The 20635-nt window shown below is 44.0% G+C and overlaps 1 protein-coding gene and 1 long non-coding RNA gene across 3 annotated transcripts in view; one reads left to right on the forward strand and one right to left on the reverse strand.

Annotated features, from left to right (window-relative positions):
- phf21b (PHD finger protein 21B) overlaps positions 1-20635 on the reverse strand; it is a 98391-nt gene that overhangs the window by 35738 nt on the left and 42018 nt on the right. Inside the window, exon 3 of the mRNA XM_046039461.1 lies at positions 18893-18937. Within this exon, the coding sequence (XP_045895417.1) occupies positions 18893-18937 (45 nt within the window). The remainder of the gene's footprint in view (positions 1-18892; positions 18938-20635) is intronic.
- Positions 415-9145, forward strand: LOC123962960. Of its 2 annotated transcripts, none has more exons than XR_006823115.1 (4): positions 415-699; positions 8480-8623; positions 8867-8977; positions 9054-9145. It is a non-coding gene; the product is annotated as an uncharacterized LOC123962960 (long non-coding RNA). The 2 variants fall into 2 exon arrangements; XR_006823114.1 differs by lacking the exon at positions 415-699 and adding an exon at positions 748-1131.

Here is a 20635-nt window from a genome sequence, read left to right on the forward strand (position 1 = left end):
TCTTTGTTTGCTGACAAGTTGTCAAATGTAGATTTCAGCCATTTTCTTTATCCTTTATGGGTAAAAAGCTAATATAACAAACAGGCCTTATTTCTAATTTCTCCTGTTTTAGTAAGTTATTTGATAACTGTTTTAATTTGCTGTTGATATAAAAAGCACTTCCACCATTTCCATAACTGAGCCATTTCATACTCACTCTACTCAGACTCAGTTTTTATTCTCTAATAAAATCCAGTTGCTTCTACTTTAACGCTGCTGTCAATTAAACTCAGTACTGATGGTATAATCTTCCTCTTCCCTGGTAGACTTTTAATTTGAAACTTGCGTAGTAGTGCATCACTGAGGCCGATGTAATTTAATCTGTACAGAGAGCTTGATTTAATTTCTTTGGTTCCTCTAAAGCAAACACCAAATTATTAATCACCAAAAAGAAACTGCCATTTTTACTTTATCTCATTTATGCAGTTTATTTTTGACCTCTGAAGACTTAATCTGACGAAACATAAAATACAACCGGACCCGGACCTCGCCAGAGACGGTTCAAGGGAAAAGACTAAACGAATCCTGGATAAAACTCTATGGGGAAAGGCCGTAACGCCAAAGATGGCGGTTGTACGCACATGTCCCGCCCCTCCCTCTAGAAAGCCAGTTGATCAGATGAACTACATGTCCGCCAAAAAAAGGCCAACTGCCTGACAAGTAAGTACAGTGTATGCCGACCATAACGTCAGTTAGCTTAGCATTTGTTCAAGCGCTCTGGTGAGACGAGCTCCCGGCGTCACGTCCCCGGCGCTCTGGACAGAGCCGTAGATGAAGTCGGTGAAACCTCGCACATGTGCAGTAGAACTTAAACCTTATTTTGGGTCAAGGTCCTCAAACTCGTTCAGGTTTTACGTCCCGGTGACCAGTGAAGGTGCAGTTCCGGCCCTTTCAGTTATAGACACCAAGTAACTGGAGGCGTTACCAAGATGGCTGCCGAGTGGCGGCATTTGCCTATAAATACTTTGACTTTGCCTTAAACCAGTTCTTCTTTCCTGTTCTCCGTCTCCAGTTACAGTTTTATAACCACTCAGCATTTTGTTCACTGGTCTTGTTAGAGCTGAACCTCATCACACCACGTCGCCGCTTCAGGTGAGCTACTTTCTAGCCACACGGCATATTTCGCAAACTGCACGCGTCTCGTAAGTCGTCAGTCTGTCCTGAAAAGCGTCAGCAACATTTGACTTGTAGGTATTTTATAATGTGACACCCCTCAGCCTCCGTAGCAGCTGACAAACGTGGAGGAATCAATCTAAATGTTGAATTATTGGCAACAGATATTAAAAAGCACTGAGCTTCTACTGATACTTTAAATAAATAGGATTTTACTGAAACGACACAGTCAGAGAAGTTCAGCCCAAATTGTGCACTTTTTTATTGAGGCAATCACATCTGGAACTTTTCTGCTGGTGCACGTTGCAAAATCGGTGAATCTCAGCATCCCCATTCCTGTTGTGTAAGAAAACAGCGAGGTGGTAGCATTGGGAAATAATTAGTTAATAACTATTAGAGTTCTCTTTTTAGCAGAAATATTATTACTCACTAATTATTCAGGTCACATCTACTTTAGCGTTTTAGTGTCAATGAACTTCAACACGTCCTGCAAAGACGACGACTAAAACTGTAAATCCTTTTCTAGAGAAAGAAAAGTTATCATCATATCCTGAAGATTAGAGAGTAAACAGGCCCAAAGAGAGAAACTTTAATTACAAAAACAGAATTAGTGACAATGCTTCTTTTTAATCGATCACTACCATAATCACTTTGTTTTCCAGCGGCGTGCTGCCTTCAGGTTCTTTTGATTTCTTTTATTTTTTGGAGCCCAGAACAAAACAGGATATCACAGCAGCAGCATCAAACTCTGGTTTTGTTTATCTTCAATTAACTTTTTCAGCAAAGTGCCCAGAAGACATTTCACCGACTGAATACCAAAACAGAAACAGAGCCGAGGCCGCCGCCTGTTTCCAGCTATCATCATCATCATCGCCGAGATTTCAATCGCCAATCTATGCTAATTGGGTTTTCAGAAGTGACAGAGCCGCCGCAGATGAATGGAAGATGATAAAAGCGTGTGGGTCCACGCCGCAGAGCGAGGACGTGTTGATTTGTTGAAGAACTGAAATGTAATCGAGGGTGTTGTGACACGCCGCCGCCTCTCGCCGCAGCTCCTCTCAATAAAAAATAAATGATCAAATCTAACGCTCCCCGTCTGCAGGGCGCCACACCCCTCTCTGCGTTTATTACAAGTTAAACTGGCCTTCAGCCGGGCTCGGGTCTGCCTCCCAGATTCCACAGCGATGTTTGTTCAGGGGCAGCCGGTCTTTATTTCACGAGCTCGCAGAGAAATGTTGCTATAGAGACTCGTCACTCCATCAGCGTCGCAGCTCGCAGCCCACACAGCAGGAGAGCCGGTATGGAAATGAAAACAAGAGAAGAAGAAGGAGCTTGATGCGAGTGAATCCTCTGGGGGGTTTGTTAAGGACTCGTTTTAATAACTGCTCGGTTTGTGTTGCGGCGCCGTCTTCATGTGTGTGACCCCGGCCCGCTGCCTGTCACTTCCCATCAGCCTCGGGGAGAGAGGAGGGGATTCGCCTCGCCACCGACGGCGGGGAAAGAGGCCCAGCAGGCGAGGAGCAGCTCTGCTGATGCTTTTATACTGAAGGGAAATTTGATCTTCTGGTTGGTTTTTGGCTCCAGCATCAGTGTTTGAATGTAAACCTTGAATTTATAAACTAACTGATCTAAATGGAAATTAAAATAGTTTTTTTCCCTCTTGGCTGAGGTGGAAAACTCACCACACCAAATAAAAAGATGATTTTCACCAAACAATTCTTGAAAAATCCTGGACGATGTATCCATGTTATTGATCTTATTGGTATCTATTTATTCATTATATAAAAATACAATAATGGAGGGTGTGAAAGACGTGTGACCGCAGTATTTAGACACATCCACCAAACCAAAAGTTGGATTCATTCAAACTGTCTGTCAGTCCCAAAAAGTAGATTTTAGATATCTAAAGGTCCCCGTTTCCCACTCGGCCTTTAAACCGCGCCACTTTCCTGTCGCCACCTCCTGCGTCTAAAGGTGTTATAGCTCTTCAGCCCTCTCAGATTTACCCCGACACTGACCCTCTTTGTGATCGGTGCCGACTCTGCTCTGGTCCTGAAACTACTGGTGCAATATCTTTAAAGCATCATCAGGTGCCCTCTGGTCCAGTCACGGTTCAGTCACCGGCTCCCCCCGTCAGATGAGGCCTGGATTAGGGATCTTCTTCATTTTAGCAAATTAGAAAAGATGAGGTCCTGCGTGGGTCTGCGGTGACATTTCTGTAACTGTGGCTCTTGGTGTTAGATGTGTGTTTGGTAGATGTTACAGGTGTTTATATCCATGCAATTCTTTTTATATACAGTTTTCTTGCATGTACATTTAGGTCTATCTGTACGGTGTGTAACATTTACCCTGGCTGTAACTACATGCACAGCGCTTGCACGCCATTTTTAGTTATATGTCCCAAAAACATCAAGTTCAAACAGTCTGAAGAACGACTGCCTGCCTGCAGAACATTTAAAGACGCAGTATGGCTAATTAACCAGGAGGCTCCTGTGTTTGTATGCTGAGGAACGTTTAGGAGATACTGAAGGTAAACGCTGAAATGGTCATTAACATTCAGAGCTTCTACACCCAGAACTCCCACGCTGGCAAAGTAGACGCAACATAAAACCTAGTGAAAAGAGAGGAACACATACGATCAAACTACATGTATTCATTCAGTATTCACTCTCAAGTGCTTCAGAGAATCTAATTCAACAACACACTGCAGTCCGCTCACCTGCGACACCCGAGCGGTGGCCGCCGCTGTAATGAAGACATTTGTTTGCAGACGGATCGGCCCAAAAGCACCTTCAGCGAGAGCGGTGGGGGGGGGGGGGATATCGACCAGCTGCAGCGACAACCCCGACCCGCTGAAAGGTCAAAGTCTGTATTAAGTGAAGAGCCGAGGAGAAATTACAGAGCCGCTGATCGTCTCTCCTAATCGCAGATAATAAGAGAATGAAAAATGGCAGAAAGAGCAGCGGCGGACGTTATTGGTGCTGATTAAACGGACGGTTAGTGTCTCCGTGTGCGGGTCGGGCCGAGGCTTTAATGCACTGGCCGCAATCCACATGTCATCTCAAGTGTCTGAATAAAACCCAGGTGAGATTTAAGACACTTTCATTTACACTCAGCCGCAATAACAAAGTCAGATTACAGGCCGTCGACCCTCCTCCAGCAGGAACCGACTGAAGACACCAGAAGAACTGGGTTACAACAATAACTAGGGTTGAAACTGGTCAAGTTTTTTTGATCCGATGCTCGTATGTTCCTAGATAATACAGTTAAACAGTCAAGCACATTAAATTCTCCTTTTAAAAGAACTCCAGTGTGAGTTATCTGAGTGAACTCACTGTATTCAGGGTGTTTGTTTTTTAGGTGGCTTATCAAATTCATAGTATTGAATATTTGCCTTTAATCTGGTTTACTACAGCCGTAAGAACCCAGAGTAGTTTTTGCACTTAACAGAAAAAAGAACTTGAGATAACAAATGAACAAAATAAAATAAAAAATATAAACCCCTCTTGGCAGATTTTATTTTGTTGCCTCAGGGCACACTATGCAGTTTGGGTTTTAAACCACCGAGAATAATTAAATATTGTCTCAACATTTATTAGGAATGTTCCAGTTGAAAATATTGTCCTTGACTTCCCACCACTGGCTCGTCTCTCTCTGTGCAACGCAGGATTTGAATGAGAATGAAAACTAGCCAGGCTGCATAACGTTGCTCTGAGGCAGCAAAACTAACTTTTTAAATATATATATTTGAAAAATGAAAATGTTAAAACACATTTGTTACTCTCAGGTTATTAGTGTCTAAACATCCAAAACTTTTAAAACTTGTTTTGAATGACGACAAAACAAAACTTCAGCAGCTGAAGCTGAAACTGGGTTTTTGTTTTAAGGCCAAAAGGAGAGTTGTTGCTGCCACTTTCATGTCAGTGCTGGACTGTGGCGATGTTACATACACGCATGCATCCAGTCAAAGGCTGAAACTGTTGGATACCGTTTGTTTGATGGGGTCGGTCGGTCTGCGTCCCCCAGACCTACAAACCTACATCCAAAAGAAAGGTCCAGGGAGATACTGTCTTCGTTCTGAGGACTTATTACTGTTATCTGTCCCTCGTGTCCGGACCGAATTGAGAAAAGGAGCGTTTCAGCATGCGGCTCTCTTGGAATCAGCTGCTAAATGTCCTGAATCTTCAGGAGCCGCTTTCACTGGTCGCTTTCAAAGTACTTTTAAATGAGGAGGCTGTGAACACTGGCTGTAGACGTTATGATTGATTACTGGGATGGTCCTTGTTGTTTATTTCATGTGGTAAATATTTATTTTATGACCTTGTAACTCGCTAATTATTCCCATCCTAAATTGTTAAACGTTTTAATGTCTGCCACCTTGTTAATCGTGCTGCTGCCCGTCTTTGGCCAGCACGCTCTTGGAAAAGAGATTTTTAACCTCAATGAGTTTATTTCGGGTTAAATAAATGTAAATAAATAATAACTCACTCACACCAGATGCTCATGTCGATGGTCTTCCTTTAATAACCCCCCCCCCCCCCAACTGTCCACCTCATATCTCATGATCAATGTCAAATATATAAACTTAGTACAGGGCCAGGCTGTGCAGGGGAGGGTTAAACTGCAATAAACCGATGCAGGCGATGCCGACGTAACGATACACTGAGGCGGGTTTCTTTAACATATGAACTCACGCTTTGTCACGTCCGTCTGCAAAATGACGAGCCAACATGTTTTAAAATGCTGGTTTTCTAAATGGAGTTTGGGTCAGTTTAAACAGCCGACTTTCCCTTCCGCTCAGTCAGAAGTGAAGAAGTCCAGCTGATTTTAACCTTCCTTGGATAATAAAGAGTTTCAGAGTCAAACTGTAAAACTAACCTTCATCTGGGCGATTCATCGCATCAGAAAAGCTGTTGCTCTCCAACACTGTCCAATCGGCTGAGTCGGTGGATCTGTATTTTTATACACTTAAATCCAGGGTATTTGGCGTCTTGTGTATAAATACATGTTTGTATGTTTTGCCCGTTACTGTCCACACCGTGAAGCTGACCTTCCTCACCATGATCTAACGGCTGTTACTCCTCCTAGCTCCTCGCCCTGCCTTAAAATGACATTTCAGTGTAAACTCCGGTGACAGACGCTCTCTCTGCTCTCTCTGCTCTCTCTGCTCGGACGCTTTGGACCTCGTGGTGGCTGAAGGAAGCCGGTGGGTAAATGAAGTCATTTCAGACCATGATTTAGTCATCGGAGGACACAAATTATTAATCTGAGGGAACGCATCGAGTCATTTGAGGGCATGAATTACTAAAACTGCGGGAATAAAAAGTTATTTAAGCGAGTGATTTGAAATTTGAGGGGACAAATTACTAATGTAGAGGAAGGATTTATCACCCGCAGGGCGCCGTGTTGTGTGTGTGTGGTGTGATTTTATTGAAGGTCGTAAACGCTGAACGGTCATTTCTGAGCAGCGCTGGTTCATATTGGTGCAGTCGATATGACAAAACAAAGATGGATTATGGGACTGACCAATCAGAGGAGTTTCCTGTTCTGCTGAGAAGGACTGGACACGGGTGAATCAGCAGGAGCAAAAAGCTGAGACCTTTATTTTGAAATTCATCTGTTTTTCTGATGGTGGAATATTCTGAGGCCAAAATGAATCTAAAAAGTGATATTTTTCTTCCTCTCTGTCAGAAATAATCTCACATATGGCCGCAGGAACAGACACTTTATTAATTCAGCCTCTACTTGGCAGTGTGGCGGCGGGGGGGGGGGGCTGGGAGCCCTAGACCAGGACCGGAGGGGGTCTGAGGGAGTCCAACTGGCCCGTGGGAAGCTTCGGTGCCAGGGTCGGCGCCCTGTGCTCGCTGCAGAGAAAACAACCGTTTAACATGTTGGATTAGCCGGATTAAGGACATCTGTTGAGCAAAACGAGGCGCTTCTGTTGGTTTTATCTTCCCTGCTGCGACGGCGGAGGACGAGGCGGTAAAAGTCGAGGCAGATTAAGCTACTTTATACTTCACTGTATTTCATTTAAGGAAGTACTTTTTACCTCTAGTACATTTAATATGAGACCTGTGTGTTGCTTGAGTTTCAACTGCCAAAAAGTAAAAGACGCACAAACACTGAAATCCTCTTGGTACCATTGCTGGTTCCGGCTCAACTCGACCCGCTTGTGCGTCCCGTCCTCTGCAGATAAAGAACCCAGATCAGCAGGTCCGGAGCGGGACCGGCCCGATACGTAAAAAGTAAAAGTTCTGTTTGCGTTCTACCTGACATTAAAACATTTCCAATTTTTAACGTTTTAATGAGCAGCTGGTGATTCGGCTCCTGGTAGAAACTCCTGAACGGTCAACACGGAAGGAATCCTGAACTAAAAACTAACTGAGCAGCTGACCTGAGCTAACGTTAGCAGCAGCGGCTCAGCTGGAAACGCGACGGCATTTCAGACACGTTTCTGTCGTCAAATCTCTCCAACCAATCGGCAGTCTGCAGTGTTTTCACGTCACGTTTTAGTATCGCGTCAGCTAGCTTAGAACCTCGACAGAGGTGGTACGAAAAAAAGTACCAGGCGAAAAGGCGAGTAGAGTTGAGGTGGTTAACATGAGGTAGATATCGCGATACAGCATAGTATCGCGATACGCAAGTATCGTCAAGTATCAAACTTTTATTATATAAATTGTACATGAGAATTTTACTTTTTGGTGCTATAGTAATAAAATCAATTGCTTTTTCAGTCCAATAGAAAAAGAGTTTTCCTTTAGGGACACAATCTGAAGTTGGAAAAAAGATAATAAACTGCAATATATAGCATTGTTTTTAAAATCATGATAATATCTCAGCGGGACATAAGTATCGCGATAACATCGTATCAGGGCCTCTGGTGATTCCCACCCCTATTAGCTGCATCACTTTCTCGCTTACCCAACGTTAACTTACAAATGTTAGAATTATCTTTAATATGAAGAATTAATAATAAATAAAAATGATAATATCCAAGTCAAGAAAACTCATGTCACATTATATCAGCAAGACTCACAGTACAGCAAACAGCCCAATACTACAAATACCTTCAGAAGCAGAGATCAATAAGCGACGACGCCGCCAACTCGTCCATAAATACACCAAACTCAATCATCCCAAACCGAGCGAGTATATTCTACTTATGTTGTGTTTATGACTTTTTTTCCAGCTCAGTGATCAATACTCACTTTTCATTCATTCTGAGCTATTGATCAGAATATAAATCAAACCCAGTCAATGTCTAACACAAGGAGTTTACAGCCCAGCGTGATGACCTGTCTCAGCTTTCATCATGTCCATTTGTCAGGAGGGAAACGTCACAACACCCTGAATACGTCAACACCCGGACTGGATTACAGCTGGTGTCTTCTATGAATGAGAGGAAGACGTCAGATGCTTTGTTTAGTCTACAAGCAGCGAACCCTCACATGAGAAGCTCGAGCTGGAGAAGGTTTGGAATTTCTTGACTGACAATTAGATTTCTCATTTTAGCTCGATGACAGTTAAGGAACCATCTGTTATTTCATTTAAGTCTCTGCAGTGAAACTAGTTTCTACTCTTTCCTATTTACATATCCACAGTCGGGCCGGAAACTCTACAAAACTGGATTTTGTTTGGAGAAAAGTAAGAGGGGAAGTTAAACTAGCTGGTCAGCTCAGAAAACATGTGTCTTGTGTCTGTTACTTGATTCCAGATATCGCCGTTCTTTACCGTGAACACGTTTGAGTCGCACAGACCGATCGAGCCGAACAAGAAAAGGACAAAGTGCGTGTTTGAGAACACACGCCTGCCGACAGACCTGCAGGTAAATCACAGCAAAGGGTTTATTTTGTGTTAGCATGAGAGTTAAACGCTGATCTCTTCGACCTTTGATCAACCAGGTTTCTGAACACTAAAGCTCACTGATGGAGCGACAGCAGAGAGGAAGAGGGGGACAGCTGGCTTTCCTAGAGAGAGAGAGAGAGAGAGAGAGGCTGGGGGTGTTTGTTGCCTGAACAGGGGGAGGAGGGGCTGAGCTGGAGGCCCGGCAGATGGACCCCTGCAAACAATAGAGGCAGACAGATGCAGCCACAAAGAGCGGCGACCACACACTTCAACGCACACTTCAGCGCACATACACCAAGAGACCACCTCCGAGTCGGATTACTGAGTGATGAAATGTCCCGAAGCTGCAGTTCACCTGAACGCCACCAGGTGCTCAAACACAAACTCTGACTGCACCGAGGGGAATCTGGGAAATCTGAATATTCAGATGGAAAAACATTCTGAGAGCGTTTCTATCCTCCGTCATGCTTTCGTTTCACAACATTTATAGTTTAAATATCGTGTCTGAACCTCTTTGTTCTGGATATATTTTGCTTTTATTAACCCCCGACTGATTAAAACTGCTCACAAGAACGTGTGAATATCAGTGAATCTGTTTAAAGTTTCTTTCTTTGCGAACACACAAACCGCAAAAAGAGGTGTTGTTGGTCAAATATTGATTGACCTGAAGTTAATTTGTGTTAAAAACATGTAAGACAGTTTAATTATGGTGCGTTTTGAAGCATAACGTTCAGTACAAAGGGGACAGAAAGCATTTACAGTCGGGGCCCCGAGGCCCTGGAACTGCCTGCCGGAGGACATCAGAGAACTCGTTACATCCCTTCTTAAAACTAACTTCAGGAGAGGCTTTCCTGGTTTTAGTTGGTTTTACTTGTATTTAATTGTATTTTAACTGTATTTAAAGTGTTTCCTTGCTTTTCTTGTGTATCTTCTTCTCTGTTTTAAATGTGTTTTATTGTCTTTGCACTTTGTAACTTGGTTGCAATGTTGTTTATCTTGTGCTAACTCGTATTTAAATTCTGTAAAGACTATTTTTAAAAGACTGCTTGGAATATTTGGTGTTTCTAAGACACATGACACATTGATGGATTAGAAAAACAACCCCGGTGAAGGCGGGAAAGTGTAAAAAGTCTGGTGAACACACTGAGGTATCTTTACCTTGTGGCCATATTTGGTTTCTTCAGACTGCAGAACAAAATGTCCAATTCTGACTATTTCTAAATGCTCGAGTAGTGCTGGGCGATAACTATCAGGATAAATGTCAAATCTTTATCAGGTTCAGGTTAAAAGGCAGATTTTTGCTCCAGAGTGAGTAAACTTTTCTTTGGGGTCGGGACAAACACTTGAGGAGGAGGCAGAACATTCAAAGCTGTTGTGGTTAAATCTGTCAGTAAAATGTCACTTTTCCTCAACAACAGAAATATCTTAATAGAAAAATTAGGTGGCGATTCATTCGTGATTCAGCTGAATTAATTCCAACTTTTATAGAACATTTATTTTGTTATTGGGGAAAATTATATCTTGATAATCATCATTATTGTTTTACTGCCCTTTGACAAGTAAATGTCAAATTAACCTTCTGTCAAAATAAACTATTTCTCTTCATCATCTTAAAGACAGTTTGAATATTATTTCAACCAGTTTCAAAAAGAAAACTTGTCTCCAGAACATTTTAGAAAAGATCAGCCTTGAAAACAGGTAGAAATATTTCCACCTGTTTAAAGGAAGTTAACTTTGATTACAGAGGAAAGAAACGCTCATGAAGTTTGGTTCGAGCAGCAGCGTCGGTGCAACAACGGAACATCTGCTGTCTGCAGAACCACAGATATTTGAGAACTTCCTGCAGACCCCCGGGGGCCCTGAGGGGACAAAGGGAGGGTTTAATGTCCCTCTCCAACCCCCCCCTCTCTACTGAGGGGGCCCGAGGCAGAGACGAAACATCCCGACACACTAACCCGTGCAGGGGAGGGGCCTCGCTGCAGCACAGGCTGGGGGCCCCCCGGCCTCCATCAGCCGTCGGATCGACAAAGCTCAGTTATGGTGAAGTTCTGGATCTGATAGTAGTGGCGGGGACGTGCCGGCCCTCCCTCCTCCCCCCCCAGCGGAAAAACTACTTCCACTCTTACTAATTACTGTTACTAACTGAGATTTCTGTAATTATTTATTAAGCAGAATATTTCATTTTCATTAGAAGGGTCTTTTCTTTTCACGCCTCTTCCTCCTCCTGCTCCGTCTCAGAGGGAGACGTTGGACTTTTTACTTCCCTACATTTATCTGACAGCTTCACTTACTTTACAAACACATGAAGAGTTTATAAAATATCATGTTTTGATAGAAATTAAACTCCAGCTAGTATTTTGATGAAGTCATTTTTCATAAAAAACACTTCATGCTTTCAAGGTTTCATGGCAGATTTTCCTTTTTATTATTTTAATTTATTTTTAATCTTTTTCAGGTTTAGATTAATAAAACAAGAATTGTGTTTCTCAAGTTTTTACAATCGATTAATGGAGAAAATAATCGGCAGATTAGTCCATAATGAAAACAAACATTAATTAACAAAATAGTTTCTCCTCAATGAGCTACAGCAGTAAAATCCTGCTTTTACATGAATGCATGAAGAATAATCTGATCTAATTATCTAATATCACATTTTTCTTTCTGCAAGAGTACTTTTACTACTTTAAGTACATTTTCCTGATTATACTTACATACTTTTACTTCAATGCAGAACTTTTACTTGTAACAGAGTATTTTTACAGTGATGTATTAGTACTTTTACTTAAGTAAAGGATCTGAATACTCCACCGCTGCCTATTCATGACACATCAGACTTTTTAACCATCAATATTAGAGAATATTTAAATGTACTGCAGCTGAAGAATCCTGCGTATTTATTTTCTTACAACAAACCAGAATGAAACTCGGCCAGTGGCGGCAGAAGGAGACTTAACTGCCGTCTCCATTAGCCCAAAGGAAGAGAAGTAAAAATGTAGGCGTACCTGGAGCTTCAGCAGGCGTCACGTTTGAGTTCCCGTGTGTCTGCTGAACCAGGTCTGAGGGAACATCCTGCATCCAGAGGACCCTCTAACTGACAGCTGGGTCAGGCCTCAAACCTTAAATACTCGAGCGGTCCTCTCCAGATCCTGCGCCACCACAGCAGCAGCATTACAGGTTCATTTAAACTCCCTCCATTTAGTCCTGGGCTTCAGTTAAGTTGAGTAAAATACATTCCCCATAATGCACCAGGATACAATTTCTCTGTACGTTTTCTAAAGTTTTAATCCTAATAGTGGATAAAATGTGATGATCGTCACAAATCAAATCTGAAGAATCATTTTCTCTCCACCCAAATTAAAGGAGTGATCGGCCAGTCGTTTCAGAAACCTGATGTCTAAAGATAGTGTTACAGTAAGTCTTGGCCTGAAGATTTAATCTCAAGATGGCGACGAGTAAATGTAATGACACGAGAAGAAGACGTCTGTACGATAAGATTCTCCTCCTCGTCCAAACATCAGACCTGGACCAGAGTGAAGCCTCCGTGTTAAAGATGTATGTATGCGGCACGTCACCGTCTTTCTTTCCTACTTACTCAGCCGCATCTCAACAACCGCAACCACCTCTGAGCGCTGAAGCCTGACTGACGTGTGGTTGCAGAACGTGCCGAGGACACATCGTCGAGTGGGGGCGGGGGGGGGGGGGGGGGGGGGGGGGGGGGGGGGGGCGGTTTAAATGAAGCGTTTTGTCCGAAAACAGAGAGACTGCGGTTAAGCAAACGTTGGTTGGCAGACTCGGCATATGGCGTGTAATTAAGCTCCGTGTCAGACGAGGCCAGGACTAAGACATGAACCTGAAGACCTGCTGCCGCCCGCCGAGGCGTGAAGGCCCCGCTCACGGCCTCGTATCTGATGTTCTGTTGTTGTTTATCACCGTTTCTACAGTTCGTGTCTGTTCCTTAACACAGAACCGTTCAAACGTCAGGGGCGCCTCCCTTTAAACGCTCTCCTGACTGAAACCTTCTTATCACAGTTTCTGGAGGAGGTGTGGAGCCTCACATCTCCTCTCTCTTTCTGTGGCTGCTTCCTCCTCCTCCTCCTCCTCCTCCTCGCCTCGCCGAGTGTGACGACTTTCAATATCAGTGTGTTTGGTTTGAGGCCAGCGGGCAAATAATGACAGAGTGGATCTGAATGAAAGCCGCTGCAGTGCGTCTGAGATGAGTTTTCCTCTCCGGTCGGCTCGCTGGAGGAGGATGGAGGATACTTGGACGGCGGCGTGGGGGCCTTTTGGAGGCTGCGGGGGCCCTCCTATCAGCACAAGACGTTTTCTTTCATTTATTTCCCCTCTCTACGTCTGTCCCACTGCCTGCTGCCGCCATCGACTCAGCTGGTCCTGAACCATCAGGTCCTCCAGAGCAAACGTTTTCAATCACGCTCCCTTTCTCTCTTTTTGATTCCTCTCTGCAGCACCGCCGCTGATTGAATCATGAAACACAGGTGTGAGTGCTCGCCGTACCGAACACACGGCGTGACCCTGCCTGAACTAGTTCCCTCTCCAACTCAATGATTCGCTCAATCCAGCCAATTACGGCGTCCTTTACAACCGACAGCCCCCCATCGAAGCTGCCCCCACCCTTTTTTTCTGCACCATTATTGCTCATCCGCAATCGCTTCAAATTAGATCTACAAGTCAATATGAGAAGTCAATATTTAATTTAGTCATTGCAGGTGGTGATTTAGTCTGAGACACGATGGAGCTCCAGCACAGGCCGCCATCATAAAGACTTCATACGAAGCCCTGAGACGGCTGAAACCGCCGGGTCTGAAGCCTGCGTCCTCTCCAGCAGCCAGCAGGGGGCGACGCCACTCGACTGTATAGAAAATGTTTCTACTTGTCAGCTGATTTATTCCCTCAGTAAACACTTTCCTGATGAGTTTCTGGTCTCAGTCGCTAGTTTCAAGTCTTCTTCAACACAGCATGATGTTCATTTAGTAAATTATGGTCCCATTTAGAGGAACAGAGACCAGGAAGCAGGGGGGGCTTTAGGGCGGGGCTGGCTTGCACATGTAGCCATGACATCATGCGCGTTTATACACTGCAGCTGCACCGCTAAAAACGCTAGCTGGCGGTGGGGTTTCCTGTGTTCCGCTGTGCTGACTTCCAGTTTAGCTCTCCGCTAAATTAAATGACGGTAAAACAAAAATCGTGCGGATCTTCTAGACTTCTAGCAAGTCATGTCCCAGGGGGTGCTGACGCTCAAAAGAAAACATCAACCTTGTTCGGCCGCTAGTAAAACTGGCGTCGAAGCACGGAGCGCTTCCTGGCAGCTCGGAGGAAATGCAACGCTACCAAGCCCACCAATCACAGCTCCTGCGGTCTGCGACGTGAAGTTACATTCTAGGGCAGGTGTGCTGCAAATGATTCGATAGATATTTTTCTCTCAGAGTCCCCTGAGACGCCCCTACAGAGGACAGAGACTCCACTTTAAAGGTCAAGGTGTCTCTGGATGACAGACTCTTAAACGTCAAATTATGTTTTAACCGTTTTAATCCACTAAATCATCACACTGGAAGACGATCTCCGGATCAATCAATATCTAAATCGTCCCTTAATGTGACCGTCGGCTGTAAATGATCAGTCCTGGGTGCCTCGGTGCATGCTGGGATATTCTGTGACACAACATTATCCCAGGTGCTTAAAAACAGCAGGATGAAGGAGGGTCAGGGAGCTCGTTCCGTCCTCAATGACTCTGTTTTAGGGAATTAAGACGGCAGCCTGCTGCGCTGATGTTGACTGGCTGTTAAACACCGCAGAAGCTCCGAAAACTCTCCAGAGGATCTTTTAACAGCTTCACTCTGTGTCGTATTATGATGTTCAGAATTGATCCCCCTCTCTGGTCTGTGTCTAATTATGCCTTGGGGAGGTAACAAAGGAAGGTGCTGCACGGCGTTCTCTTCATTACAGGGCAGGAGGAGGTCCTTGGCAGCCACTCAGCGCGCCTTCAGCCACAAAACAAACAAATAAATAAATAAAAAAGGGCTTGTGTTTGTCTGTTGTGTTAATATAGCCGGCGGCAGTTTGGTTCCACCCCTCCAGGGGATTTCTGTGTTTTTCCTCCTGCAGATATCGCTGCTAACTTTTGTGGGTATCATGGAAACGGCGCTCGTTAAGACTCTCAAGAAGCGGTTTTAATTAGCTGTGCTGGTAACAGCCACACTGTTGGAACCTGCCCTGTCAGGGTTCCCACTCTCTTCTAAAGATCATTTTCCAGGACTTTTCCAGCTGCTGTGACAAACAGGGATGAGGTCAAGCACAAATTACCAATAACAGCATATTTACATCTGATTGAGAGGGTGCTCTCGTACAAGTACTTTGGTATATGGATAGACAAACTTTTATTTAATGTACATATTGCTAATGTAGTTAGGAAGCTCAGAGTGAAGCCTCGCTTTTATTTTAGAAATAAATCTAACTCTTAATGCCAAAAAAACCCATGTGGGAGCTACTTTTCTGTCTGTGGTTATGGTGACAGATTATATTTGCAGGCAGCCTCCTGAGCATGTCTACGCTCATCCCTCTGTCACCATTGCGTTCTTTATGATCTGGTGGGTTGGTCATCACTGACCACCTGCAGACAGCAGCACTGGTACATCTGTATTATCTGTCTCAGTTCTGCCGGTCACCAGCTACGCTCCTCCTCCTGGTTTCTTTTAAATGAGTGATAATGCACCCTGCGCATGGAATAATTTGCAAAAAGATATCAAATTACAAACGTGTATATCAATTGATAAATCTGAGAGGCGGCGGCACGTGTTTCTCTTGAGAGGCCATTGTGTTTGAGTAGATGTATTTTTTTGTTGTTTATTTTGTCTTGTTGTTTGTGCAGCATTTGAATATGTTGTGTTTATGTATGGCTGCTAACTTGGCCAGGTCTCTCTTGTAAAAGATTTTTGATCTCAATGGGACTTCCTGGGAAAATAAACTTCTGTAGATGTTAAGTGTTGAAGTTTTAAAAACAGTCTGTGGTCGTAACTTCAATGAAATCTTCTATTACATGTGTGTCATTTTTATACCATTTCCATTGTATAGTTTTCTTTAGAAAGCCCTTTGTGTTTTATACTTGGCGAGTGCTTTTCTTATGAATTATATTTTAACCACCGCTGTCTGAACCAGTAACTAACTCTTTGTTCAGTTAATGCCAGCGTTCTGCTGAACCTTAGCTTTTTTTAAATCTCTGCGGTCCTCGGCCAGAACGTACAAATTCAGATTAATTCAGACATGTTGCTCTCTGCAGTGTCACGCCACACTATATTTAAACTTCACAACAAACTTTGCGTATTAATACACAAGTGTGATACAGTCAAACACCGGGATATTTCAGAGGTGTGCAAATATTAAAAGTTAATCAATGTTCTAAAGAACTCGTCACAACAGGTAATATAACAACGTCGTGGTATAAATAAAAAGTTTATCACACCTCTTTACTAACACAGCTGATCACAAAACACTGCTGTTACCGTTTTTAGCCCGTGTTTGAGGCTCATAGCTCGTTGTTTTGACTCCAGCTTCATTCTTATCCAACTTTCCTAATAATACCCAACATGTTGAAACCATCGCTCACAGCCAGGGTTCAATCACAAAGCTTCAACCTTTGAAGGCAAATCAGGCCAACAGATCATCCAACGTCCAGCGCTGCCGCAACCTCAGGTTAAAACTATTTTCCAGGATGAGACAAGATATTCAAGGACATTTTACCTTTTTCCAACTCATTTCTCATGCGTTTTCCGTGACTGGAAAACTGGGGGAACCCTTACCTTGTAAATCTACCTATTTACAAGGTAAACCTGTAAAACAAATTCAGCCTAAGTTGCATGCGCTGATGCCTTGCAACAATTATCCACCAATCACAAAGCGCAAAATTCATTGTAATTAGGTTTTTATTTTCCAGAGCTCAGGGGAGAGAATAAATGTGAGGCCTTTCAGAAAAGCAAAGCTGCCAAAATCGACTTCCACTCCGTAATGAATCGCAGCTCTGAAATTAAACCGACGTGTTTCTTTACTCACCTCCCTTTTGTCTCGGATCTCTGAAAGAAGCCGAAGAAGCCATTTACATTCATCAGCAGTGAACCGCCGTCACCAACGCTTCCTGTCACTTTAGGAAAAGGACGAACTGTGCAGGCCGACGCAAAGGAAACTGCCCCGTGCACTTTTCTACAATCCACGGAGGAGGAGGAGGAGGAGGAGGAGGGTGTTTGCCTCCTCTCTGATCTACAGCAGCAAGCCAAATACAGGGCATCCAACTTTAGAGAGTTTGGAAAATGATCACTTAGACGACTCTGTTTGATCATTTTTTTAGTGTTGGAAAGGATTTTAAAGTTCTTGTACAAGATTCCAAACAAACCAAAAAAGGAAACTGATTTGAGGTGCTTGTGCTCTCCAACCTTTCTGTCTTGTGACCGTGGGATTATTTTCCCATCTTTATTCGAGAGCATGTCTTTCAATCTGAGAGCGTGACTTATTGATTTCAGGTTCAGATTCTGTAACGCTCAGAAACACCCTGCTTGCCCTCACATCTGCTCTGCTTCTTCCACTCAGATACTGTTGTTGAGACTTCCTGCCTCCAGCTTCAGACCTCCTCTTCCTTCTGCAATAACACCGTCAAAAATCCCCCAACCAATAAATCTCAACAGAGAGGTTCAGGGAAGTAACAAGCCCGCTCATTTTTATAATGAGCCTTAATTTCGTGGCCATCTAGACTCCCCATCAGCTACGAGAGTGTGATACGATAGTGTATGCTCCTGTAGAAGGCACAAGTCCGTTTGATATCAACGTTGGGCTGGACGATCAATCAAAAAGATAAGTTCAGAATCTCTACCCAACTTTTTGATTTCTTAATGTTCCCCCGCTGTGTGTTTTCATGTACTTTCCCATTAAAAACATACTACTGCATGTAGTCATGTGACTCCGCTGCGTCCACTCCCGCTCAGCAATGATCGTGTATAATTTTAGTGCTTTTTTCTGAAGGAAAAGGAAATATTTCCCTCTGATGTCCTCTGGCTGCTGTTATTTGGTTCTGAAGCAGCGGTCCAAAGCTTTCTGTCCTAATGTTAGATGCGTAAACACCAACACACCCGCGGAGCACCGAGCTTCGAGTCCGGGCAGAATCAGCAACAGCACGGCTAACTGAGTAGCTGCTGCTGCTAAAGTAACCAGAAACACATCAACAAAAGTGGAGGCAGAGCAGATCAGATCTGATCCAGTTTCAGTAAAACCAGAGAATAAAGTTGTGTTTTTGTCCAGGCCTGCTCATCAGAACTCTACCGACCCAAAGTCACTTTTACTTGCTCCTATACGAGTTATTTAACTTATTGGCAGTTAATAAACAACAAGACTAAAGTTAATATTCCTGGGATAGATATCATTAGGATTTTATTGATACTACTGTACCGCTCTTCCAGTAATTCTGTTCCTTATCAATACTCTAATAGTTCTCATTCATGACCAAATAACTGCTTTTTTAAAGGATGTAATATTTAAAAAAAGATTAAATTCAGAACAGAATCAGGAGTATTTTAAATGGAACTTGTTTCTAGAGCAGCAACGTCACCATATAAACTCAATAGCATCTCAAGCAAATCTAACATTTCAATAAATAATAAAATCCCTGACATTCTTCTTCCACCGCTGAAGAGGATGATTCAACGCCTGACCTTGTGTAAAGAGGCAGAGCGACCAACACAATCACACCCGCTCTGTAGATTCTCCTTCAGGTACATTTCTATAGTGATACTAGCTTCTTTCCCTAAAGACAGAGTCGTGTTAGAAACTGAATATTGTATTATAACATCCACATTTCATCAGAGACACCCTGTGAAGAGTAAAGAAGGACCAGCCATACCTGTCCGTTCTGAAGTTCATTGAGGCCTTTGCACAACGTCTGGTTCTGTGAAAAGAGAAAGAAAAAAGAAAAGTGAATGAATCAAACGGTGACATTATGAATAAAACGGTGAACTTTAACAGGCTAATATTTAGACTATAAAACACATTTAAACCAGGGTGGTAAACGTTCAGGAAAGTCAAAGGAGAAAAAGCTTTTACAGACAAAATAAATGGATTTATTTGTTGATGTCTGATTAATCCAGTGACTAATACACCTGATAAATCGAGGTCTTTCATCACATAGATCTTGAATCTTTTAAGCCAAACACCATAAAGATGTGCAGCTCAGGGGTTTGAACCATTCCTCTGTATAAACAGCCACATGTAGGGTCATACTGCCCAACAAAAGTCTCTTAATTTACCAAAGACGGAGGAGAAGTGTAAGAATCTTCCAACAAACACCTGAGCAAGTACCTACTAACACCTCCAAATATCGACCACGACGCCTTAACGCCCAGAAAGAAAACGTCAGTGTCACTTCAAAGAGACACTTGACCCAGTGTAAAGATCAGGCTTTCCCTGCACACTTTCCTACCTACACCCTGCACAGAAGTGATGTACTGGTACTGTAGTACACCGTCTGCACCACATGACCACGCCCAGCTGTGTTCAGGAGTTTCAATCCACGCTTTCATAGTTTCCATAACAACAACCTGTAGAGCTGCGTTTCATCCACACTGATTTCTATGAGTACGATCCTCGTTCTTCCCCATTGTTACCTCTGGTTGCAGAGTTTTCACACATATAGACTATTATTAACTATTATTATCGTACTGGCACGGCCCGGGTACATCAAAGGCCCGCCCAGGTATCTAAACAGCAAGCCCGGGTACATCAAAGGCCCGCCCGGGTATCTCAAAGGCCCGCCCGGGTACATCAAAGGCCCATCCGGGTACATCAAAGGCCCGCCCAGGTATCTAAACAGCAAGCCCGGGTACATCAAAGGCCCATCCGGGTACATCAAAGGCCCACCCAGGTATCTAAACAGCAAGCCCGGGTACATCAAAGGCCCGCCCGGGTATCTCAAAGGCCCGCCCGGGTACATCAAAGGCCCATCCGGGTACATCAAAGGCCCGCCCAGGTATCTAAACAGCAAGCCCGGATACATCAAAGGCCCGCCCAGGTATCTAAACAGCAAGCCTGGGTACATCAAAGGCCCACCCGGGTACATCAAAGGCCCGCCCAGATATCTAAACAGCAAGCCCGGGTACATCAAAGGCCCGCCCGGGTACATCAAAGGCCCGCCCGGGTACATCAAAGGCCCGCCCAGGTATCTAAACAGCAAGCCCGGGTACATCAAAGGCCCGCCCAGGTATCTAAACAGCAAGCCCGGGTACATCAAAGGCCCGCCCGGGTACATCAAAGGCCCGCCCAGGTATCTAAACAGCAAGCCCGGGTACATCAAAGGCCCGCCCAGGTATCTAAACAGCAAGCCCGGGTACATCAAAGGCCCGCCCAGGTATCTAAACAGCAAGCCCGGGTACATCAAAGGCCCATCCGGGTACATCAGAGGCCCACCCAGGTATCTAAACAGCAAGCCCGGGTATCTAAACAGCAAGTCCGGGTACATCAAAGGCCCGCCCAGGTATCTAAACAGCAAGCCTGGGTACATCAAAGGCCCACCCGGGTACATCAAAGGCCCGCCCAGATATCTAAACAGCAAGCCCGGGTACATCAAAGGCCCGCCCGGGTACATCAAAGG

Source organism: Micropterus dolomieu, linkage group LG23 (genome assembly GCF_021292245.1).
Source record: "Micropterus dolomieu isolate WLL.071019.BEF.003 ecotype Adirondacks linkage group LG23, ASM2129224v1, whole genome shotgun sequence".
NCBI lineage: Eukaryota > Metazoa > Chordata > Actinopteri > Centrarchiformes > Centrarchidae > Micropterus > Micropterus dolomieu.